The sequence below is a fragment of the Ochotona curzoniae genome, unplaced genomic scaffold (assembly GCF_017591425.1).
Source record: "Ochotona curzoniae isolate NIBS_2020 unplaced genomic scaffold, NIBS_Ocur_1.0 scaffold_3835, whole genome shotgun sequence".
NCBI classification, from domain to species: Eukaryota; Metazoa; Chordata; class Mammalia; order Lagomorpha; family Ochotonidae; genus Ochotona; species Ochotona curzoniae.
In genome coordinates this window covers 35,267,000-35,293,415 of record NW_024467114.1, presented here as the reverse complement: position 1 = coordinate 35,293,415, position 26,416 = coordinate 35,267,000, and the positions used below count along the sequence as shown (strand labels likewise).

Below are 26,416 nucleotides of genomic sequence, written 5' to 3'. Positions count from 1 at the left end.
ACTTGAGGGGTTTGACTTTTTTGTTTTTATTTTCATTCATTTGAAAAAGTGTTTACTTTTCTTATTACTTTTCTCACTGACTCCTAGCTCACACAACAGCATTGTTCAGTTCGAGAGTCTTTGATTTTCTTTTTCATTTCTTCAGCATCACATTGGTCATTCATTAGCATATTATTTAACATGATGTTGTTGTAAAATTTCTATTTTTCTCCCTGTTGCTGATTTTGTTTTATGACTTTTTATTTACGGGGATATATAGCAGCTGTGTAGTCGAGACTAGCACATACAGATGTGAAGATACAATGCAGTGTGCATCTCTACTTCCAAATCAAAGGTGGATTCCCAATGAAACTGTTGAATGTATCTTGACAATGGGGTGCTGCTCTCTCTGCCAATGTCCATGCCCACAATATCAGGATACACTTAAACAGCAGGACAATGCACTTACTACTGATTGTGAAGGACTATACTATTGTAATAGAATGGGGAAAATCAGTGTATGTTGGCGGTGGGGGGGAGGGGCTGGGTACTGGGGAGGTGGTAAGGGAAGTCCTGGAGCCTATGGGAGTGTGTCACAGAATAATAAAATAAATTTTAAAAAAGAAAAGTTTACCTTCATGAACAAATTTGGCTGCTGCTTGGAAATGTATAAAGACAAGAAGACATTACGTGAAAGTAAGCAGAAAAGCTACTAAAGATAAGGTTGAATTCATCTTTATGAGCCCATATAACCTAAAGCTATTAATACAATGACAGTAAGAACGTTCAAAGTACCTGAAAACTCATAAATTTCATTATGCTTAGCAATCCCCAAAACATCTGTTATTGCTACATGCATTTTAGAAGCAAAACAAAGAAAGATGAAAAAAAGGACAGGAACAAAGGGAAGACACAGTAGAGAAGGTGAAAGGTGGAAGATGACAGAAAATTTACACCTGCAAGCTGTGACGTTACCTTATTAAATAACTCTAGCATTCTCCCTGGTTAAATGATTTAGAAATAAGATACCAATAAATAATGGCTCAGGATTGTGGTCTGAATATTTTTCTTGTTTGATTCTTATTCTTAGAACAATCATCTTCTTAGAAAAAGAGAAATAATAATTCCGAGAAAAAGAGAAATTCAAATTTCTTCTAGAATATTCTAGAATGAACAAAAGCATGAAAACATTTAAAATAGTTTAGAAAACACTATTCATTATTTGTTTAGTATAAGAATCAGTATTAAATATTGTTTTTATAGTAGATGGAAAATAGGCACTGTTTTAGTATATATTAAATAGATGCAAAAACTTAGCACTTAAGAGCCGTAGTTGGTGTTAAATAGAAGTCATGGGATGCCACTGTTTTCAATGAACGGTGTGATCACACAGGAATGGAGTCACTGGTCCGGGCTACTCTGTGATCAAGCTGAAGCTGGAAATGGTCCTGACAACAGGCTGGGTCTGATGTTCCTAACCACCTTGGGTAAGGAAATCCTCTCCATTTTAACTCTAATGAGGGAGTTAACTGAAATGACCCAACCAACTTCATTCCTTATTTTGTGTACATTATGAAACTGGCCTGCTGTACTAGGGGAACACCCACCCTCGTTTCCAGAATGAACTATTGCTTGATTTAAGCACTGCAAGTAAAAGTCAGCTGGATCTAAATTTGTTGTGATTTTTTTTTTCTTTTGACACTGCAGAGCATTAAGCAACATATAGCTTTTATTTTGGCTATATTCTCTCCAAAATTAAACACTTTCTGAATTAGAAATTAAGAGTTAACAGAACTGGATAGTATTTGTAAGAATGATTTTGTGGAAAGCATTTCAAGGGAGAGAAAGTGAGGCAGAGAGAGACAAAGAGAACTGCCCTATTTATTCCCTAAATACTGCAACAGCCAGAACTGGGCCAGTCTCATCCAGGGCCTCCATTGCAGGCTCCCACGCATTTGGATTAGCTTTTGCCTTTGAGGTGCATTGGCTGGAAGCTGGTGCATTGGCTGGAAGCAGAGGTCAGCACTTCATCACAGATACAACAACATGGAGTGAACACATCACAAACTGTTTCTTTGCCTGCCCTTGAACTATTCCCATACTATTTCCAATACTGTAAGTACATACTGATGTTTATGTTCATACTAAATATGTAAAGGTATTAATGGATGTGTATATTATACCTGCAGTGCTGTATGGGTCTATATGGAAAGGCAATACAAAATATTTCTCTTAGATAATAAGCTGGAGAGAAGGTGAGAACAGGAGTTCCCTGTTAGACATGAGGAAGTTGACATTCCCATTGGATGTGTGCATTTTATTAGGAGAAAACTCATAAAAGATTTGAATTGAAGACATTTACAAATGAAGAATTATAAGACTCAGAATAACATAATATTTTTATTCACTGACTGCCTAATATACTTTCGTAAATTTAGCCTTACATTGTAAATTTTCATGTGACCACAAGCTTAAATTATATTTTAATGAAGAAGTTAGAGGACAATTTTGATTTCTTCTATAAAGATACATTCAAATATGTTTTAATTAATGTTTTGCTAGAGTAGTGTAACTTGGCTTTACAAGTCATCATGGTAATGCAAAATGTTACTGTTGTAAAACTGGGAGATTCTAGCAATATGCTTTGTCACAGCTAGGCTGTGAGGCAGCCAGGCCTTCCCGTATTTTTGCTGCGCCTGAACTGATGAAGCACTGCGAGGCCCGAGTTATGATGCCCTAAGGTAAGTTGACTGTGTCTTCAGCCAGGTCTGCCTCAGAGGTGCGTAAGATGTGAGCATCCTTACTGCTGGTGACGTCGCTGTGGATGGTGATTCACAAGCCCAGTGAAGTCACACTGGGCGAGGATAGTGTTCCCGGGAGGTACTGCTGCAAGGGAGCGACCACTGTGCACTGAGATGTCTGTAAACCGCACACTGCAGGTGTTGCAATCATCAGGCAACCTGTATTGCCAACCTCTTCCGTTAGAGCCTAGGATGCACACGGCTGCCTCCCATACACCAGCCAGCCCCGAGAGTGCAAACTGACATGGAGGTCTTGACTCATGACAATTAAAATGCCTCAATAAAACAATAACCACAACAAATAAACAATAAGAAAGTCTACCTGATCGCATTGCTAAGGTATCTGTCAGACCCTTGAGAAGTTCCTACGCAAGTGAGGGGTACTGAAGTGTAAGAGCCTTCAGGTGCAACTGGCTCTGAGCGCACCCCTTAACTGAAAATACTGATCATTCTGCAACAGGATTCACACTGTAAGCATGAAGATCATGAAATGCTAGGGATTTAAGACTCATCAGGAAAACACAAATGAGATGAAACACTAAAGTGTTTCTAAAGAAAAGCAAATTTTTAAAAATTCAACAATTGTACCATTTTCACAGGTGTTTATATAAATTAACATTATTTTCTTGCACACTAAAATATTAGTTCACTATTCTGCATGGGATTTTTCTAATCCAATTGTCTTCCTATTTACACCAACTGGTTACACTTGTCATGATTATGAACATTAGAGAGTACACAAGAATATTATATTTATATATCTGCATTGGTTATTTCTTATATTAAATTACTTTGTACTTTGTGTTCCTGCATTGTAGTATTTCAATGGAACAATGAGTTATAACCTTGAAAATACTAGCAGGATTGATATTGTCCAGTACTTTATAACTTGAATGACTTAAGTTTTGAGTCCAGTTGTTTTTCTTCTGACTGTTTCTTGGTGATCACAGAATCAGTAAGAGCCTGAGCGATTTTTGTGCACGATTGTGGGGGACATGCTTATTTATTAGACAACGGTGGCTTTCTTCTTAGCTAGCAGGATATTAGAGCTTCTATGGACTCAGTTATAATGTATGTGCACACTTAAACCAGTTCAAACAGAATTTTAAATTTGTACATTTATTGTTGAGTAAAAATCTGGCCACAGTGATGTCTTCAACCAAAACCTGTATATACATTTCATTAGAGATACAAATATGCAAACCACTAGTGCCAAACTTTAAACTGAATTTAGGGTAACATTATTACTGAAATCGTACACTTCACCTTCAGCTGTTAGGACTGTTACCTGTGCTCATGGATCCTGGCAATGTGGGCAGATAAACACTGAATCTGGAATCAACACGGAAATTCTTAGCTCACCCATGTGCTAAAGAGTTTTTAAAAAATTTTTGTTTAGTATAGCATAACAAGAATGTCGCCAAGTGAACGTGTGATTAAGATCTGAATACGGGCAACTCTGCTTGTGATTCTGCCTCCTACCTATGGCTGAGAGAGCTGCACAGGATGGCCCAAGGCCTTGGGCCCTGACCTACATGGGACACCTGGAAGAAGCTCCTGGCTCCCAGCTTTGCACTGCCTCAGCTCCAGCAGCTGCAGACATTTGGGCTCCAAGATCGACCCGTGTCTCCCTCTCTCTGTAACTCTTTCAAGTAAAAAATAAATCAATCTTTAAAAAACTATATTCTGTCCTAAAAACCCAGATGTGTTTGGGCTGTGATGTGAATGGCAGCCTCAACGACTTCCAAAATACACACCAAATTAGCTGTTGCTTGTCTCGTGAAATGGCAGCTGACTTCCACCCGTATTAATATTTTAATCACACGTTCACTTGATGGCATTCTTGCTACGCTATACTAAATACAATTTTTTAAAAATGTCTTTACAACATGGTTGGGCTAAGAATTTTCTCTTCGGCTCCAGATTCTGTGTTTATCGCTGTCTTCTTGCAGCTAAGTATGAGCAGTCAAGAGGGGCTGGGTTCCATCTAGTTCCAGGTTCAGAGATGTCTTCTGTCAAGCAGCCTGCTTTATCTCTTCCAAGTTTCATAACCCATAAAGCACTAGTGCATATTGTTTGCTGTTTGACATTTTTTTTTGCAGGTTTCAATGTCTTGTTCCTTATACCTATCGTGAGAATGACCTTACCCAGCATGCTCCCGTTAACCTCTTGTTCAGCTCCAAGAACACTGAGCTTCTCCCTACAATTCTGAGCACTCGCTAGGCATGATCTAGTCCCAAAGCCATGTTCACACCAATCTCTGAACCTGCCTATTCGGGATCCTTTTGAACAAATTACTTCGGACTAGACAATGTTAAACAGCCGAAAGGTCTCATTCCTCCACCTCACAGGCAGGGGCCAGTTTGCCACTGCAGCAATTGTATCTGAAGACTCCTTAGATATTTGATCTAGACAGCAGAGACAAGACTCAGGACTTTGGAGTGGGTGCTAGAACAAATACGAGTTTAGGAATGACAGGGAAAAAATACATGCTTCTGTACATAAGAAACAGATGTGTTTGGGAAGGGAAGTTAGAAATGCTGTGCTGTGCACTTTTTTGTCCTTCTGCAGTGCACAATGGAGCTTAATCCCCAGTGATCAGAACATGAGTGCCTCATCTGCATGAGTGAAACCAGGGCCCAGTCTACAAATCTGTCGATAATTCAGTCTGGATTTCCTGGCCTCCAGAATAGCAAGAAATAAACTTTTAGGAATAATAAGGTATCCAGGTTTGATATTTTGTTAATGCGAGTGGAGTAGAATCAAACAAAAGTTAAAGCAAACAGACAAATGAATTGGTCACTTTATTAGCCAGTTCAGAAGAAACTTTGTTTATCCAGAGTGCTCAAGGGATCCGGATAAGACATGACCTCTAAGTCATGAACCAGAGATTTCTAATTGTTGTGAGATGAGAAGTAAAATTCCAGATGGGTGGCTTCTTTGAACTCATAATGCAATCACTGTTATGTAAGCAGTGATGAAACAGCTAACATGTCCTGAATGGAGGAATGGTTCGCCTCTTTGGGATGCTGCTGTGGCAGTAAGTTCAGTTTGTGTTTCTCTCGTTCATCTGAAGATTTTTAATTTAAGAGCATAAATCAGTTTACAAACTTAATCCTTAAGTGATCAAGACAGTCCAAATTACACTTACATATTTAATTGAGAGGAAGCCTACAGCATCATTTGCTTCATATTATATGATTAATCAGAAGAAGTGGTGAGGCAAATGCTTTATTAATGCATCAGTAAAGAACCTCGCTCTGTGCAATTACCAGTAGAGCTAGTTTGAAGCTGAGTGAACGTTTTCTTAACCTTTGGAAGATTTTGTTCATTTCTCTGATTTGAATCCAAAGAAACATATGGAAAAGGTCAGCAGTTGACTCCAGGGGGTCTTAATTTAAATCAAAGATGGTGGGAAAGCTCTCAAGAAAACAATGACATCTGTACCATGTATTATGCATGTTCTAAGTTGTATACTTATTTTAATAAGAGAATATATTCCAAGAATTCGCTACAGAAAGGTATGTGGTGTTTGGAATATGTGCATCTGTGGGTTGATGTTACATTTCTATTTTAAATTATTTACACTTTGTGTTTAATTCGGGTGGATGAAACCAAAGTTTCTGCAAAGGAATTCATCATATATAACTATGCTGAAAAGTTTGGAAATCCATTTATATATTTTAAAGTTATATTGTATTCTATCTCAACTCAGTAAATCCCATAGATACTTCGCTAATCTTTTGGGGCAACGATATAAGAACAAATCATCCTGCTTTACTGAACCATTCCCTGAAGGAACTAAGTCACAGGTAAACTACAAACTCGATATTAACTTCGCAAAAGTCACATTATCCAGTGAAATTGATGTGCAACTAGAGATGTGCATATTTAATATAAAGAAAAACCTTGTATTACTAGAATTAGAAAATAATATTATCTAATTCATCCTTTCCAGCTCACTAAAAAAAAAAAATGGTTCTGCTTCTCCTCTCTGTAAATTCACCTTTCCAATAAAAATAAAGAACCTTTAAAAATAGAAATAATGCCAAATAATTTATTCAATTGCAGTACAATAAGCACCATCAAGAAATAACTATTATTATAAAAATAATTTCGGAATCTTGAGGCAAGAGTCAGGACCCGAGACAGAATTTATATAACATTCTCAAGAATGATTTGGAAAATTCATGGACAATTAAAAGATAAGCTTACTTTTTTCATCATTGTTATTTTTTTCCTTAATTTTTTGAAGAAAATTCACATACATATTTTAAATGATGTTTGCATCAAAATAAAAATGATGTTTTCATTTTAAATGTACTTCTTGAAGTATTCATGCAAAGGAAACACAAAAAAATGAAACAAAATACAAAGATTATTTCAATGATCTTGACGTGAGAAAAAGTTTTCTCCCCAAACTTAGTAAAAATGATAAATTATTCAGATAATGGAGAGAGAAACATTTTGCTATATTTTTTTCACTGGTATGTAAGAATTGTACATAATTATGGGTTACAATGGGATAATTCATTCAGCATTGTGTGATGTTCAGAAGAGTGTGTTTATCCCGTAAAGTATCACGTTAAAGTATTCGAAATCACTACCCTTAATTTTCTGAACTACGTGGTCTATTGCCAATATCTATTGTCACTTTGTGACAAACATCCTAATGTTTCTCATAACAGGTGCCCACTGAATAACTTCTTCCCATTCATTTCACACCGCCATGGCAACCACCAACACTCTTCCCAGCCTCTGGTAACCAGTGTTCTATGCTCTATATCTACAACATTCATGTTTTTAGATGAGGGTGCCTTGCTTATTGTACTTCATATCCCTCAATTTGCAGGTGGTAGAGGGAGATTATGCTGGTTAATGTGGGCAAAAATGCAAATGGAATTCACAAAGAAAAAACTGGCAAAACATTTGTAGCTTACACAAAATGATGAAAGTAGCTGTGCAGTTGGCTCTTAAACTGGATGCAAAGCAGACATGTCAAGAGGAAAACAGGAAAGTTTACAGAGGACATTTAGTGAACACAAGGCAATAGACTTGCTAGGAGCATCTTCTGCTTTGGTGTAATATGAATGTGAGGAATCATTTTCCATTACTGAATAAAGGATTGGTAGATATTTTGGAGATGGGGACCAATATGACTCAAACAATAAGTAGTCTCTTGATTAAACTGAGCCTAACGATGGCTTTTCCACTAAGAATTAAATTTGCAGATTACTTCATATATAGACAACTATAAAATGATAAGGAAAACTAATATTGAAGTACAAATTTAAATTTATTTTGTACTTAATTGGAAAATTTGCTTTAATGATGGCGTGTGAGCCTGGCCTGGCTATAGTTTGCATGTAGTTTGAGTGCCCACCAACTGCTCAGATGTTGAAATTGAATTCATGCTGTGAGGTAAGGAGGGGATAGAAGCTTATTCTGCTTATGGGATTTGAGGGTGGAGCCTACGGGAAGTGAAGGATAGAATTCTTTGGTTGACTCCTTGTGGCTTTATAAGCAGTAAAAAAGGGACACACTGACACCAAACACAATCACCCCCTGTCTCTTTCCATGAGATGCCTTGCACCATCTAGGGATTCTGTTAAAAAGAAAGCAATCACTATACACTTCCAGGAACTGAAAGCAAACAAACTTTGTATTTCATCACTGTAATGAAGAAAAAGCTAATGCTGTCATCTACATCCAATTATTCTCCAATTCTACTGAATTGCCTAGCCACATATTAGCACAGTCAAATACTTGGTCTCAACCCATTCCTGCTGTTTCAAGACTTCTGGATTCCTGTCCACATTTTCTGGAGAGAAACAGAAAGCCAAAATTGAAGAAACAGAAGAGTTAAACATCGCCAGCTAATAAAATGTCTCATACCATCAATGACTTTGATAGGACAGGATGGAGAAGTATTGACAGAGGAATTGTTTGAATCCCTCGGTAGGTACCCTTTGTTGGAACTGCAGATACCTAAAGGATGAGCAAACACCATGTCTTGTTACTTATTTTCAGGGACTTATGTTTGTATCACCAGAGATGAAGGTTATGAAAGAGGTGAACATGTGAATTCATCTTCAAAATCACGGTAATTATTTTAGGGCATAAGGATCAAGTCAGTGCATTCTGACATGGTCTTGAGCCTCAAAGGCCCCAACCACTTACTTAGAAGCAGCTAGACTTATTAGATGCTTTCTATAATGGAATTAAATCATTTGACATAATTACACTAAATATTTTGGTGTCATTTGGATTTTCCTTTTCTTCCCATTATGCCATTGTAAGTACACATGTCAATTGATTTACTAAAAGCAATATGATGGCATCTTAACAAGTTGGTGTGTCCTTAAGGAGTTTACAGGTCAGAGAAGAGAAAGATGGTAAGTGGATGCCCTTGAAATTAGGTGCCATCTCTCATGTGTCCTCAGGTATGAACAGGTGGTCAACTGTACCATGGAAGTAGCTTATTGGAGATTCAGTCACTGAAGCAACGGGAGTTGATCAACTGCAAATTAAACACTGCCATTTTGTCTATGAGAGAATCCATGGCCCAAAGGGGAATATTGGGTAATAACACTAGCATTTAGATTAGTATATTGAGTCCGGGATGCCTTCAATAACATGAGTGGGCCTCACCCAAGTGGATAAGACTCTGATTGGAGCGAATGTTCCGTCTTTCCCTGAGTAAGGGAGAAGTTTCCTCCCTTAAGGGCAAGCATATTAGAACATCAGCTGTTTGTGTTTATATGGCAACTGTGGACCTGCTGACTCGATCCAGGGAATGAAGTAAGCAAATTTTGGACTAGACAGTAGGCCAAAAGCTTGGGTTAATTCCATTTAATTCTCTCTCTCACACATATAACATACATACATACATATACACTTGAATAAAATCTCAGAATGTTATATTTAGTCTCACTTTGTTATGTGTATATTATGTGTATATGTATGTTATGTGTATATATGTGCATATTAACATATGTATATGTATTTACATCTTTTTATTATTATAATTTTATAATACAGTTCCATAGGCCCTGGGATTTCCTTTGTCCCCTCCCCAATAAACTACCCCCTCACTGAGTTTCCCTATATTGTTACTATATTATAATTCTTCATACACATTCATATGTCCATCACTGTAGGCATGGACAATGGCAGAGAGTCCAGCATCTTATTGTCATAGTATGGTAAACAGTTTTGGTTGGAGTTCATCTTTGTCTGGAAGTAGAAATGCATACTGCATTGTATCCTCACATCTGGATATGATAGTCTACATTACACAGTTACTATATACCTCCTTAAAAGGAAAGTCATAAAACAAAATCAAAAACAGGAAGAGAAAAAAAAAAGAAATTAACAACACCATGAGATTAAATAACATGCTACTGAATGACTAATGTGTTGCTGAAGAAATGAAAATCAAAAACATTCTTGAAGAAATGATGCTACTATATGATCTATGAGTAATTGAAGAATTTAATCAGAAGAAAGTGTTTTGAAGAGATGAAACAAACAACCAAACAAACAAAAAAACAATCAAAATCCGTAAGACACAGTTTCCACTGATCTTTGTTGGTGAAATGTGTCTCCTCTAGGCAACAAACAGATGGATTTTGTTTTTTAATCCAATCTGCTAATTTATGATGTTTGATGAGTTTAAGCCATTCACATTCAGGGTAAATATGAATGGGTGATAATTTGTTCCTGCCATTTTAGCAATGGATTGCTCATTGATTTAGTCTTTTGTTGTTTTTTGCTGGGATGTTCTTCAGATTTGCCTTTGGTTTCGGTGGGTGCTATTCCTCTTCTCTGTCAAGAGGACATCTTGAATTATCATTTGTAGGGCAGTTTTGGAAGAGGCATATTCTTTTAACTTTTTTTTTTTTTTTACTGTGGAGGAATTTTATTTCATTTGCAAAGACAAAGGAACATTTTGCTAGGTATGTTGTCCTAGGATGAAAGATTTTTGGTTTTAGAATCTGGAATATGTCACTCCATTCTCTGCTGGCCTGTAGAGTTTCCTGTGAGAGATCTCTTATGTGTTTAATTGACATTCCTTTATATGCCAATTGATTTATTTCACGTGCACATTTAAGGATCATTTCCTTATGTTCAATTGAAGAGAGCTTGATTTGCCACGTGTTGTGGTGAAGATCGCATTTGGTCCACACTGTTGGGAGTTCTGTGCCCTTCCTGGATGTTGTTTCCCAATTCATTCTCTAGATTAGGGAAAATTTCCCTTATTATTCTTTTCTTGTGTGCGTGTGGGGGTAAGACTATTATTTTTTCCATATTGTTTCCTTCATTTTTACAGGGGGGTATTAAGGGAGAAGGCCCACCCAATCTCCCACCCGCCCCAGGTCCCGCGGGGCAAACAGAGACTCTATGATGGACTATGTCAATCAGTGGATTCTTCGAGGACCTCATAGTGCTTGGAGTGGCTAGATTGGCAGCGATTCATAACTGTTGAAATATCAAAACCACTTGAGCAAGAACCTCAGAGCATTCCCTTATTATTTCATTAGGTACATTTTAAACCCAGCTTCTCTTTCTGTGCCTTCTGCGACTCCCATAACTCTTATATTTGGCCTTTTAATAGTGTCTTTCAATTCTTGAATACTTTTTTTGGCAGCTCTGCTTTTTTGTCCTGCTCTGCTTCCAACATTTTGTTTGTTTCCCCCTAGTGACAGGAAATATCTTCTAGTTTTGAGATTATTTCTTCTGCATTCTTCATCCTATTTTGGAGATGCTCCACTGTACTTTTAATTTGCTCCATTGTATTCTTCAATTTTGATATATCAGCTTTCATTTGATTCATTTCCAGTGTGACATATTCCTTAAATTCCTTGAAGGCCTGCTTTACATGCTTCTTGCTGTTGATGAGAAGTTTTACAACAAGTGTTTTAAATTCTGCATCCTCCATTTTCTCAATGTCTTCCTCAGTTAATTCTGAGGTTGACAAGGGCTTTTGCTCCTATGCAGGGAAGTCTTCAGTAATATTCATTGTGCCTTTATCTCTTCTTTTGCTTGTAGCCATTGTACTTGTGGTTATGATTCTTCTCCTTGGGGCAGGTTTCTAAGCTGGGTCACCCACAGGTCTACAGTTTGATTTTACTTATTGCAGTTGGTACACGGCTCTTGGTTTGCAGTCAGTTGTGTCCCTCCCTCCAGTGGCGTTCCAGGTCTGGGTTCTTACGTTAGATTTCCACCATGGTCTCTGTAGCCCATACTCACCAGTCTCCACCTCCTGTGATACCATGCTGAGGCTGCACCATGTTTTGTACAACCTTTCTCCTACTTCCAGTTGGAGCAGGTCCCAGTATTAGGGAGACACCAGATGTCCTATATAGCTAGGTTGTTGGTGGTGCTTAGGTTTCCCAACCATCAGAGATACACAAATGTAAAGCATGTTGAGGTACCACCAAACTCCAGTGAGACTGGTCTATATTCAGAACTCAAGTAACAGCACCTGCTGACGTGAATGTGGGGAGAAAGGCACCCTCGTTCACTGCTGGTGTAGACCAGTACAACCGCCGTGGAAATCAGTTTGGAGAGTTCTTGGAGAATTGTAAAAGTTAACTTTTCATCTTCAGGGTATAGAGGCCTCATGGCTTTGAGGAAGCACGTTGTTCAGAAGATCCTGATAGGATTATTGGTTGAGATTCCAGTACAGCAAGGATGGTGACAGAGACCAAAGGTATTTGTCTTGGAACCCGAAATTTGAGGAATGAAGCAGGAACACCAACTACTTTGCATTCCTTTTCCTTCAACGGTAGCCCTGAAGGACTTTGTCCTTTTGCTCCCGTTCCTCTGATTTCCATGTTTTGCAAAAAGTGTTTCTTTATTTGTCCATTAATCCAATCAGCAATCTCATAAATTTTCAGCTAAGTTCATTTGGGAGGCTAAACAAGATTTATTTGTATTTATTTGTGTTGCTTATAGAAAAGCAAATTTATATCATCTATAACTATACAATTGACTGAAGACATGCAAATAAAAATGACAAGGGTATATTTCCATCAATCACACCGGACAAAAATAGAACTTATTAAAGCCAATGTGAGGGTGCAGTGGGAAACCAGCCTTTTATAGCGCTTCTGGGGTTGGAGTTTAAGACGCACTTTATGGCTGGCTACTGGTCAGCAATTAATACAGATAAAATTGAAAATATTTCAACCAGCTGTTGCACATATAGCAAATCATTCTTTGGAAATATTTATTAATATTCTGGAAGTTAAAAATTATTACCATTCAGATGTTATGCATGTCACAGGTACAATTCCAAGGAGGCAGCCGCACTCCCCTCACCCACTGCTGCTTCCCAATCCCCGCTTCCCACTCCCTTCTTCTGATCCGCTTTCGCTAAGACATAGTTTGACTCCAGTTTATATCTATGGTCTTAATTTAACAATCACACACATTTAACATATTTGATAGTAACTGAAATCAGGCAATCTGATACTCAGAAAACTTCGTTATTTGGAAAGACCATCATGCAGCTCTTAGAGATAACAGAATTGAACAACAAAAATAAAGTGCTGCCTTTTGATCTTAAAATGAAAATGGCAGAGAAATATTACTCTGCATTCTAATTTACATAAACCTATCCAGTGGATATATGCATGTGTGATAGACGGATGACAGAAAATTCGTGCGTGTGTATATATTAGATCAGTTGGGGAGATACACTGAAATAGGGGTACTCTACATCTCTGCAAGAAGTGACACTGTTTGACATGGGGTCTTTAAGTTCCTATAGCAGTATTTGTTTTAGCGTGAACTTTTATGACAAGAGACAGATAGACAAGCTATCAAAATTGTGTTTCTGTATCTATGTAGATAGGGGAGGATTATCACCTCCAATTGCATCTATTTTGTGAAATAAGACACAGAACTTTCATGCTTTTTGTATGTGGAATTTAACACATTGAGAGTATAAAATTCTGTCAGTGTCATTTTATTTCTTATAGAAGTAGTCATAAATATTGTGATCTATGTATATATTATATAGTTTTGCATATTGTATACCTTTATACAATATAGTAATGTTGTCACATTGTACCATCTACATCGAAACATGTACCTTTCTTTTCTCGCTTAATCAGGCTTGTCATGAATCCCACATTATGAAATGCCAATATCCCTGTTTTCAAGGAAATTAGATATTATATCACATTGTATCTAAAGATGAAATGAAAGGGAGAACATTTTAAATCTTAAAACCAATTGTAAAATTGCTCCTAGGAAGTCAAAGTAAAAAAGGAAATACCACACTGTCCCTATAAATATTTACAATGCTTCTAAATAAATACTTTTAATTAAAGGTGGAATACTGAGAGGAAACAAGCAGCACACTTTTAAAGTATAAAACAAAAACAAAATGAGAAATCAGAGCCCAAATCAGTGTTATTGCTGTGTATTCACATTCAACCTCAAATTACTCATGAGTCATTAGTTATTAATTATTAAGTAGCATTAACAAAACAATATTGATGAACGGTGACCTTGATTGCGGATATACCAGGTGGAAGCACATTACTCTATGTTTCACAGGCATTGGTCTATTTAACTTCACCCTGTCCTATGAGGCAATGACTTTTGAAGCTACAAAGAAGGTACAGAGATGTTACGCTATCAAGCTGACACTAAGAGACTTACTGGTTTAACTATCAAGTTAGGATACATTTTTGCTGTACTGGGAGTAGTGGACCTGCAGCTGTTCTGAAATGCCTAAACTTTCCAACCTCAAACGTGTTACTCCCACAGGCTGAGAGCTCCACCTTTGAAGTCCGCAGCATGGTAAGGGGGTGAAAGGAGCCCTCAAGCTGAGTTCCGTGTCCCCTTTAGACTACACGTGGCCTTGGCTTCAACTGCACCCGACTTCCTGTGTGGGGCTCACCCAGCAATTAGGCCAACAGTGCTCCTGTGACTCTGAAGCTCAAAGCCAACCAAGGCAGGCGTCTGAGAAAAGCTGCTGCAGGGAGCCTGTCTTCTGCAGCAAGAAGCTTCTACTGCCCACTGCTTGACTGTTGGAAATTCAGACCTGGCAGCAGGTGGCCAGGGAGTAGGAGAATGGGATGAAATGAACTGGGCTAAGTAAATGTATTGTATGAATATGTGTTTAACAGATGGTACAAAGACATAGATTTTATGCTGACCGTTTTTTAAAAATTGTTAATAACATTGTATTATGTGATACAGTTTTATAGGTGCTTGGATTTCCCCCGCTCCTCCCACAACCCTCCCCCCATGGTAGATTGCTCCACCTTGCTGCATAACCACAGTCCAAGTTCAGTTGAGATTCCTTCATTGCAAGCACATACCCAGCATTGAGTCCAGCTGCTGAACTGAGTAAAAATTCTATATTGTTTCTAATTACTAAAAATGATCAGTCATACTCATTGTAAATTATGCTTGTTATTTAAGGAAGCAATGCAGAAAGCTTTTAGAAATTACTCTCAGTGCATGTCACCTCTTATTGATTGTCATGTCCCTGGAGAGAAAGGAAGTACAGACCACAATGAACGGCCGTGTGTTTCAGTGCCCGTTTATATGGCTTATATTTGCCAAGTTCTATTTCAGTACATTTTACCTATTCACAATAAGGTCTGAACGTGGCCCTCACTATGTAAGAAGTAAATGAAAAAAAAAAAACATATAATGATTTCTATACCTTGTCAGCTAGATTTCTCTTTACTTTGCAGCAGATCTATATTTTAGATCAAGTAAAATTTATTGTGAGTGATTGTGTGTGTGTGTGTGTGTGTGTGTGCCCATGTGCGTATGTTTTCCAATTTTTGCAAACTCTGCTTGGAATGAGATGTTAGCTATCCGGAAAGACAGCATCTGCATTAGTTTCTCATATGTTGTTGATATTTAATGTATTGTATATGCTCATCTGGCTGCTGTATTAAAATAAGATGATTTCTAAATATGTCAGACCGCTAGTTTAATTAGGCATTATTAAGTGAGTCCATCGTAATAATGTTTAGTCTTGGACTTACCCTGGCATTGGTCCATTTCCAGAAAGACTGTATACCTGACGAGGATTTAGTAGATACTGAAATTTCCTATAAATTCTATGAAGATAAAAATAGGGACAATTAGGAAACTTAGTGACATCCGGTATTTTTCAAATAGTTGCATTTCCTTACTTCTATAATGATGAGGGTATTTTTAAAAAAATTCATGGATAAAAGGAATGAAAAAGTAAGTGTACTTTAGTGTCAACAACTTTTGAAATTCATGCATGTTTTTAGGCATTTAACAGTTTAACAGCAACAAATGGTTTCTTTGTGCAAAAAAAAAAATTAACAGCAAATATGGCTTATATGCTAGAAATAACACTTGCATTCAAAATACGCATACTTTTAAAATATATTCTCTGATCTCCTTTTTGAACATTACTGAATTAGCCACTTATATGTTAAATAAGTATTTAAAAAAATATTTTGGTGCAAAATTGATTAAGTAAGGTCTTTCAATAGATCCTTGCAAATAGGTCCTACTTTCTGTAGAACTCAACACTGCATTGTTTGGACAGATGGTGGAAATGATCTCTCCCATGTACAGTTGTACATTTCACATGGTGAATGCAGCCCCAGCTAGTCTAATTAGTTTACATTTACCACTATCTGGAGCAATCCGTTCATAAAACTCTTAAAGTGCCCCAATAGGCACATATTAAACATGGCTTTTGGAAAGAAATCGATCTTTGTAGTACAAACGCGGTGGGAATGTACCTAAGGAAACATGATCCCATGCGGTAGGACTTGTCTGACAAAATGCAAAAATGGAAAGGGTTATACTTAACTTACGAAATTAGCTGGTATATACATATAAGATGTTAATATAGATTCATAAACACCTAAGTATTACACCTGCTGGTGGTGATTCTCTACATCCACCCTTCACTAGCTGCCTATACTTCACCTCCAAGTCTGCAGTAAATCCCACTCTTGTTTTATTGTATTTTAGGCTAATTCTCAGTACCTACTTTTCCCTGGCACTTCCAACTCATTGTTGGACAGGCTTTGTACTAATCAATGCCTGTCCACCCTGGGAATTGTATCCCACTGCCTCACCACAGGAATGTATACCCTTGCCAGCCCTCTCTATGAAACCTTGGCCAGTCCAGCCATTTCCCCTCCTCCTACTAAAGTACAGTCGCACTGTACTATGACAAAAAGTTCCTTTGGATGTCAAGCTGCTCACATTATAAAATTTACGTATCTTTTCAATAACACCACAGTTTATCTCTCATCATTTGCCTCTTTCCCCTGAACTTGAACCTTGAAAAATTCCTCCAGGTTGACACCAGGCCAGTTCTTTAATTTGTCCTCTCTCTTTCATGTGGCCAGCATCTACTTTTTATCAGAACCAATGCAACAGTCCAAAGCTACATGTCTGAAGACAGCGCAGCCTTCATCGGTGGCTGCTTCCTCATCACCTTCGGTTTAACTTTTACTGTACAATATTGCACCACATCTGTTTACACGCCTGCCTCCCTGTATGTCTGCGTTCTACATCCTATATCTTCATGTCTAGAAACGTGTGTTAGACCAGGAAGCTGCCGTCTGAGTGAATGACACATGGACACTTTCACAGATGTTAATAGATATGGAGAATTTTGCTTTGGATATACGATTTTATATCCCTCCCCAACCCCCCAAACCTCCAGCCTATAAAGGCAAACAAAGAGCAAAGGCAATGGGAAGGATCACATTGAATTCTACCATGTGTGGGTGGCATATGCAGGAAGAACACATGAATTCTACCATGTGTGGATGGTATATGCAGGAAGATCACATGAATTCTACCATGTGTGGATGGTATATGCAGGAAGAACACATGAATTCTACCATGTGTGGATGGTATATGCAGGAAGAACACATGAATTCTACCATGTGTGGGTGGCATATGCAGGAAGAACACATGAATTCTACCATGTGTGGGTGGTATATGCAGGAAGATACATGTCCACACTCATAATAGAATTTCATTCGAACATATTTACATTTCACTTGATTTTGATTCATTCCAATCTGTGTACAATGAACAAAAACCAAGGGGTTGAGTATATCTGAGTATTCCAAGCTGTGCTCTCTGCCCACCAAGCTTAATTTCCTTCTGAGTTTACTTATATGTGTGAACATTGAGGAGAACATTTTAATCATTTCTAAGTTTATCTTTTTTTGTGTACTTGAGACAGAAAACAAAGACCATGTTAAAGAACATACCGTTCTCCTTGCTTCCCACCACTTTTGGGGTTCACAAAAACCAAAAGCGGATGAGTACCCGGAACAGGAGTGATCTGGAAGGAAAGTTGAATACATGGACAGCTTATTAGGCATGCTTTGCATGAAGAGGACCCCTTGTCATCATCTCTATGCATAAAATAGCACTGACAAATTTTAGAATGTGCCTTTTCTTTCTGTGAGAACTGCCAATAGCTCTCTGCGAATAGACACAGGATTAGAAAGGAGTAGAGCAAGAGGGGTAACGTTTGTCATAATTTGGGGATTTAAAAAAAAAAGGTTATGATTTGTGAGACAGTGAGTAAGTCATCCACTTGCAAACATCATTGGAAGGGAAAAGACCAGGTGCAAAGAAAGATAAAACAATAGATTTCACATTGGCTCCTCAACTTGGAGCTTTAGGGTGTGTGTGGCATACATCTAGAAGGTAACATGAGGTCCCTTGCACCTGAGAGTCCCTCTCAACACAACATTCCATGGACACTTTCAATGTCTGTGGAGTAGAGTGCCAGGTAACCCTGTCCATGCTTTCAGTAGATATTGGCTTCACTTTTACTTAATGAGAGTGGACTCTGCCCATGCTATGGGTAATCGGTTGCTTTCGTCCCTACTGACTTTTCTGTGAAACAAGGCATACAAACGGCCTATCCTGATAATACGTATATCCTTATGGAGAAATGTACCCCTTAATGAAGAAATTTGCAGCTATTAATTTAGTACCTCCACATTAGCTAAATAAGGGGGTCAAGAAAGTGTTAGTATTTCAACTTGGCTTCTCCTAGTTCTCATTAAAGACTGTCATTGTGCTGCCTCCGAATTACTTTCTTCTGTAAAGAACACCATGGCTCTTTGTGCCTAGTTTGTATCCAACTGAGCTGGGATAACTTCTGCGCAAGCTTCCCCATTCTCCCTTGAACCAAAGCTCACAATCAATGGATACATGGAAGGTGCCTACTAGTTTATATCCATTCTAGGACTCCTAGATTGTGATGTACGCTGTTTGTCCTTTGCAGACTAAAATGAGGGCTCAGGTTTGTGACCACAGCATGTGAAGCAGGCATACCATGTGAGCACCTGCCTGAGACCTCTGTCCTGATTCTAATCTAGTTCCCTGCTAATGCCCCTGGCAGAGCAGAAGATGGCTCATGCATCTTGGCCTACGTCACCCACAGGGATTTACTGATAAGCATCAGCCCTGACCATTTGTGGGCAGAGAGCCAGAGGATGCATCTCTCTCTCTGGCTCTCTCTCTCTGTAACAGTCAGTCCCATGACAAAATTCTTAGAGCTGAGTGCTAAAGACCTTAGTACTACACAGTCAGTTTGAAGTCTGATAAGCTAAAAGTGTTGTGTTCCATAATGGTTCTGATAAAAGCAATAGCATTTTAGATGGAAACTGCTATTGACACTCACTTTCCACATCCCTCTTCCCTGTGGGTTAAAAAAGCCTTGGTTAGAGGGTAATTTGTAAATAGTTAACTGTCCCATCACCTGTGTGCTGGACAATCTGCTGTTACTGCTTCAGGAGTTTCATGTGTGTAAGTTAGTGTCTTGACATGAAAGGTGATAAATACATAGGAAGAATTTACAAGAAAAGGTGATTCATTGCATTGGATGACATGTAATTGGAAGTTACTACTAACAGAATTACACTTTCTGCAATTCTGATGCTGAAGTCCAAGTTCCCATTGAATTTGTGGCACTTGGAGACAGGGTCTCCAGGGGTAACTTGGGTCAGAGAAGTTCATGAGCTTCAGGTCTTCGTGATGGGATTAGTGACATATCCATATATTTGAAAGGAGCAGATAAGCCTCTTCTCTTTTTCCTTCTGCACATGAGTTAGAGGGCACAGTGAGATGTCGCACTAGCAGACCAGCAGGAGAGGTCTCAGAACCAACCTGCCTTGCTGGTACTACTCAATCTGTGGTGATGTCACAGAATCAACCTGCCTTGTTGGTACTATTTGGTCTGCGGGGATGTCACAGCAGCCCGATGACACTGACAGAGAAGTATTAAGCAGGAATGCAAACTTTACTTTCCAAAATGAAGAATGAGGGCATTTTGCCTTATCCCTCACAACTTGACAGAATCTGAAAATTATGAGCCACAGCCACCGTCCTTCCAGACACAGTGACCTTGAGGATGTGTTGGACTGAGGTTAGGAAAGTGAAGGATGGCTCTAGCAGCTTTGAGGAAGAGAGGGAATTCCTTCCCCAACACCAAATGTTCTAGGTTTAAACTTCATCTACATGAGAGAAAAGCCTATGACTTGGCACTATCATGGCTTGCTGGTGCCTTGCTTTTGTTACTTCCTTGTTATATTCTATGACATCTGATGGTCATTAGTGGGACAGACCAAAGGCATGGGAGGGTCAGACCTGGGTGCAGCTAGAATGTGGCACAGACAGGCATTTAATTCTTCAACAAAGTTGTCGATGCCACTAGTTCCTGAGCAAGAAAAATAGGAAAATGCTATCAAACGATGGAATAGACTCTGCATTTTCTTACATTGAACTTCCCCCATTTGGAATAGGGATAAATTCATTTTCAGTTAATCCTTATGTAACCTAATAGTTTCAGTTAAAGAACATTTGTAGGAATACTAAGTGCAATATTTTGACTGGTTAGTTCAATCTGGCAGTTATATTCTGGATCATGGATTTCAGAGGCCAGTCAGCTAAGGACCAAGCTCCTTCTACTTCATAAAAATTGCTGATAAGTAGCTTTGTATTGCAAGGAAGATAATATGTACTGATTCAAGTTATGTTAAACAGTTCTGCATGTTTGAAGCCATATATTTATCTTCAGTGAATAAAATTTGGGGGGGATTCTTTTTCAACAACATATGTTTTTTAAGTTTAACTGTTGTTTTTACACGTGAAGACAATTCAAATTGCAGAAATGTTTCAAGGACTGCACAAACATCTTTTCTCCTATTGCCATTGGAAAGTCAATTTCTAAAATTATACTCTGAAGCCTTAATGTAGCATTGGCTACTTATCAGGAACACTCTCTTCCACACATATGTGAATGCAATGTGAATTATCAGACTATACTCATGTATCAGTATTGGAGCATAATTGACTAATTCTCTCCTGGATTCTATTTGATCTGTCCCTTCACTTGATCAATCTTGAGTTCTATTTTCAGAATACAAGGTTGGAAATAAGATAGAGGAGTCAGATATTTTAGTAACTACTTCATTACCGTCAATATTGCACCCTTTACTGTTGGAGTGGGAGGTAACATAACAAACACAATTATATCTGGAATTCTGTCACCCTGAGATTACACACTTTCTTGCAAGCACATGTTCAAACGGTGCTTTTTAGTAATGCTAGGTGGAACAGTGTATGTAAGAGGTGAAATGCTAGTTGCCCTATGTAAAGCGTGAAGCCTATTCCCAGCTTACCCTCTTTCTCCCAGAGCTCTGTCTCAAAAATGACAAGTCCTATGCTGGGCAATATCAACCAAGGGAGAAGCTGTTCAGGGAAGATTTAGCGTACCTTCAGTATTTGGAACCTTGATGGAGAATGATAAATGAGTTGTGAGGCCATTTGAGAAAGAAACTGTGCAATCTCCTCAAAACTACATAAGCACATCATGGGAAACCATTTATCCAGGGAAAGAGGAAATTTTCTATAAATAATTGTAAAGAAGTTGACTTTGGATTCATGGTAGTTTCAGACACAGGTTCAACCATTCTACACTGGAAATACTCTCTCCTTTACTTATCTTACTTTATTTATTGATTGTAACTTCAACATACTCTTTACTCACAAATTCACATCCTTTCCTTCCCTTCAGTTCTCAATTTCTGTGCTGTCTTGTGTGTTTTAAATGTCCGTGGGAACCCAATGGAACTAAAAATTTCTCTCTCAGCTTGGTTCACTCAGATATGACTCCATCTCAGTTGATGACAACTCCATCACTGCAGTTGAGAAATGTCCCTCACCCCACTTTCTTACAAATATCTATCCCATCAGAATGCACCCTGACGCCGTTCCCAGCATAAACCCAGAATGCCACCATAGCTCTGCACCTTCCCTGACAAGCCCCGAGAATTGTGGTGTCAGGAAGCCCGCTCCCTGGCAATCTCCTCAATAGCAAGCCTATTGATTATTTAAAATGCCTGTATATAAAGGCTTTCAAAAAGTGCATGAAAAAAATGTATGGATTTCATAATGACTTGCAGCAAAATAGTCATACACCTTAATCTATTTTTTCACCAGTTTTAGAAATACTGCTGTAATTGAAAGTGTATTACTATTTTGTGCAAACTGTCCACCCCCAAATAGCTCTTTATCTCTCAGAGATCAAATGCTGAAGTCTTTCTGATGACCCTGAAATCTTAGAAACCCAGCTCAGTAATTTTCTAAAGGACTCTATATCACTTTCCATCTCACTCCTTTTACTCCAACCATGCAGCTGTTTTTGCTGATCCTGAAGTTTGTTGACTAGGTACTTTCAGTTGCCAGTGCCTACGGAATCATGTGGGGAACTACTTCACCCCTTAGCAGTTTTTATGCAGATGTCCCCTCATTGCCACACTACTTAAAATGACACAAGATTCCAACAGAGCCTCTGCCTTGGCATTTCTCTTGCTTTTCAGTTTTATTGTTTTTGTATGATGTATCATCTAGCACATTTTGTATAGATGGAAATAAGGACTCAGTTTAGCTGAATGAATTATAAATGGCAAAGGACAGAGTGATAATTCTTGGGATACAGATTGAGTTGCAATGAAAATGAAGAGCTGATTGCAAAAGAGTGAACAAATGGAGGACCTTCAGGAGACCAGGGTCACACACAGATCACTCAAAGTGACTCACTAATGCACAGTGGCAGTGGTGTGTTGTGTACATGTGTGTGTTTTATTGACATTCATGATAATAACTGGAATGTGATTTTGCAAATACGGTGATAGAGACAAGCAGTTGTATCATGGGACATACAGGTTCCATTTGGGATATATAATTATGAAGGGCCCCCCTCATGGAAGCTAGATCCATTCGTTCTTACGTGTTATTTGGAAATTTTATGCAGGGATATTTAAGGAGAAGGTAACTTCAACCCAAAACAATTTAGGTAATTTGTCTTTTTTTTTTTCCTTATTTGTTCACAGGTACGGTAGTCCTCGTGCAAGTGTAAAAATTCTAGTTTCAATCCCATTTGATTCTATGTATTCACTGTAAACTCATGGTGTGAACGATGACAAAGACAGAGTGCCTAACCATCTCTATTTGAAGTCCCCTGGGACTTGGGTTAATTAATGAGACTCATCCTAAGGTTATACATGATCTATTACTTCCTCTAATTAGAAATAATAATCCTGATCATTATACTGGTTAGCTGGGAAGAAGTAAGATGAATGTGCTGAACTATGATGGATAGTCTTCTTTAAGCAGTGTATGTGTCTCCTGTCACTGAGTTATATGCATACGGAGCTGCATCTCAGGCTTTTCAATAATATATGTAATATTGAAATATATATATGCATATATATGTATATACACACACTATCTAATACATATAGCAAAGCCAATTGAAAAATTCTGGTTCATATTTTTACATTTCCTGAAAATTTTACCCAATATTTATTCTAAAATTAATAATCACAATGTACAACTATTATGCATTTTTTTCATCTTGTGTTAAATAATTATTCAAGCATTAGTTCTTCAATTAAAAATCTATTTTCTTTAGAATAATATGAGGTACTTATGTGTATGGTCCACATAGATTCTGTGCTAGTTTTTTTAAATTTTAAAAGTTATGGTGATGAATATAGTATTGCTTACCAGTATTTATAGGGCTAAGTGGCATATTTTCCCTGTGGTAACTGCAGCTGGAACTTTCAAATGTCATGAAAACCATGAGAAAGTACTATCAGATTAGAGATGAAACATACCACAGAGAATGTCAATCATCTGTGAGTCTCAGTTTGACTAATTTAGCTCTGATAATGTCAAATATTTCAAATTCCTTTCGGATCAAACGTAGCTATGGAACTTATATTTTTGTGCTTGTTTAAAGCTTTTGAAGCATTTGACATGTGCATTTAAATTTGGTTTGACATCAGGGAAATTCAGATATTAGTGTGCCATTTGCAGAAACCATGCATAGAGAAGTTGTGATTCAATGCCTTCGTGGCGCATATTACACCCATATAAAGGTACATGAAGACAAGGGTGGACACAGATCTAGCACCCCTCCCTCCTCCTTCCCCTCTTATTTTGTTCTTTTTGATGATCCTCGTCAATCCTTGCCTCTATCACACATTGACTGGAGCATTGGAAAATTACCTTACTTTTGAACATCAAAATGATCCATTAAAAAATCTTGATTATAACAACGGTATTCCTTTCATATTTGCATTGAGAGCATTACTCAGGTTTATCCTAGGATGTTATTCTAGTATTTAAGATGTACTAAGCATTAACCAGTAACGGATGTTTCCTTTTCATGACGAGAACTGTGAGCTCAAATAGACTTGGATTTAAAAACTAGGCTTTTCCTGAAGTATTTCGGCGCAGAAATTCACCTTAACTAAATGCTTCAACTACTCAAAGATTTATTTTGTATACAAAATGAGCAGGTTTCATATACAAGTTTGAGAACATAATGATACTACTCAACCTATCATTCCTCTTTCTTTTGTTATTCTTTTCTAATGTTTTCAGTTTGCTTTAGAATCACAAGATGAACCCTCCACTAAATAAACAATTCAACAGTAGTAAGTGGAAAATCATTGTTCCACAGGAGCATAGGCAAATGTGATGAATTTGTTTATAATAATCAAATCTCAAAACATCAATTTCACTGATACCTGGTACATGTTTTTGGTACACTGCGTGTTAGTAACCATAAACCAGGGAGAATATGATATTTATTTTGGGGGGACACTGGCTTTCTTCACTCAGGAGAAGCGGTCTCCAATTGAATCCATTTCATTTTGACTGAATTTCATTCATTTCGATAGCTGTGTACTATTCCATAATGTGTATGTATACATACCGATCATGAGCTGATAGACGTATGGGTCGATTCTATATCTTACAGTGGTATACTGAATTCAAATGTTGATTTTGTCCAATAAATATTCTACAAGATCACTTAATTTTTTTTTTTTGCTCTCCAAATTATGAACACAATTTAAGACCTTCACTGACTCCCAAAATGCGTTCTGGTTCACTTTCTTCATGGTTAAATTCTATGCTTCCTGACACACATACAGTGTCCTAAAGAATGCTCTGTTTCTATATTTACATCTAACAATTCCTCATAGCTTTTCTACTCACAATTATTTTTTATATACAACAGCTTAAATCCAAATAGATAGCTTGCTATTGATACCAAAGAATCATTAATTTCTCAGTGAGATAGCCACGGATGTATAGAAGCAATCAGGTCGCAGACCCTGAACCATGAATCATGCTTGCAAGTGAAAAAACAAATCCACCCATAGTAGGACAAAAAATAATATTTGTGAAAACAAAAATATGAGAGCACAGATGCTGAAGGCTGGTGTGTGACACAGTGTTCTAGGGGAAGTGGTGGGAGGGCTACTTCATGAATTGGAAACTGGAAACAGATGTCTAAATAAAGAAAATAGACAACGGGAAGGCAGAAACATACAGATAAAAAAGACAAAGAAATGCCACAGTCTGATTAACTATGTCACCTTTGTGGCTGTTTTAATATTAGAATGAAAACAGAGGAAATATATTTGTCATGTAAAATATCTTAAAATGCACATGGATGGAAAATGTTCTTGATGTCTGAGGTCACAGGAATGCGCCTAGGTTTTTACAATACTAAAAATAAATAACCACCACCCATACGTACTTAAACTGGATCTGCTATACACAAGGTTTTGGATTCTGGTTATGGAAGATGTGGATGAATTTTGATAATTTATTTTTATTATTCATTAGTAAGACACAAAACAACCCACACAAATAGAATTATTTCCCCTTTTCCTCAGGATATAATTTTGTCATCAAAATCACTTTTTTAAATTGCAGCTATTCTAAATATTAGATATGCATTTTAGGAAGAGAGATTACCTACAAATAAATAACACATGAATGAAATTACTTCAAGAAATTTGTAGGAAAACAGAACCAAAGATAAGGGTACTTCAAAACAAAAACCATTTGGAAATTCATTCGGGTTTTCAAAAAGCACAGACCCATGAAGTTTTCAAAGACCTCTCATACATAGCAAATGTTTATATTTCATATTAATTTACCAAAAACTGTTTAGCACGGGGCTTCTTGCCAACTTGAGTTTAACACCATAAATCATTAATCTAACCGGATTGCTGCTGCATCAATCAACTCTAAGAATGAGATCCTGA

At 37.7% G+C, this 26,416-nt stretch overlaps 1 protein-coding gene across 8 annotated transcripts in view; it reads right to left on the bottom strand.

Moving 5' to 3' along the window:
- DGKB (diacylglycerol kinase beta) overlaps positions 1-26,416 on the bottom strand; it is a 566,350-nt gene that overhangs the window by 353,011 nt on the left and 186,923 nt on the right. For 6 of the 8 annotated variants that reach the window (XM_040964636.1, XM_040964637.1, XM_040964640.1 and 3 more), the window contains 2 exons: positions 18,038-18,111; positions 15,803-15,877 (listed from right to left, as the gene is read on the bottom strand). In XM_040964636.1, coding sequence (XP_040820570.1) covers positions 15,803-15,877; positions 18,038-18,111 — 149 coding nt within the window. Of the gene's footprint in view, positions 1-15,802; positions 15,878-18,037; positions 18,185-26,416 lie in introns of all 8 variants that reach the window. The other 2 variants (XM_040964642.1, XM_040964643.1) reach the window with 2 other exon arrangements.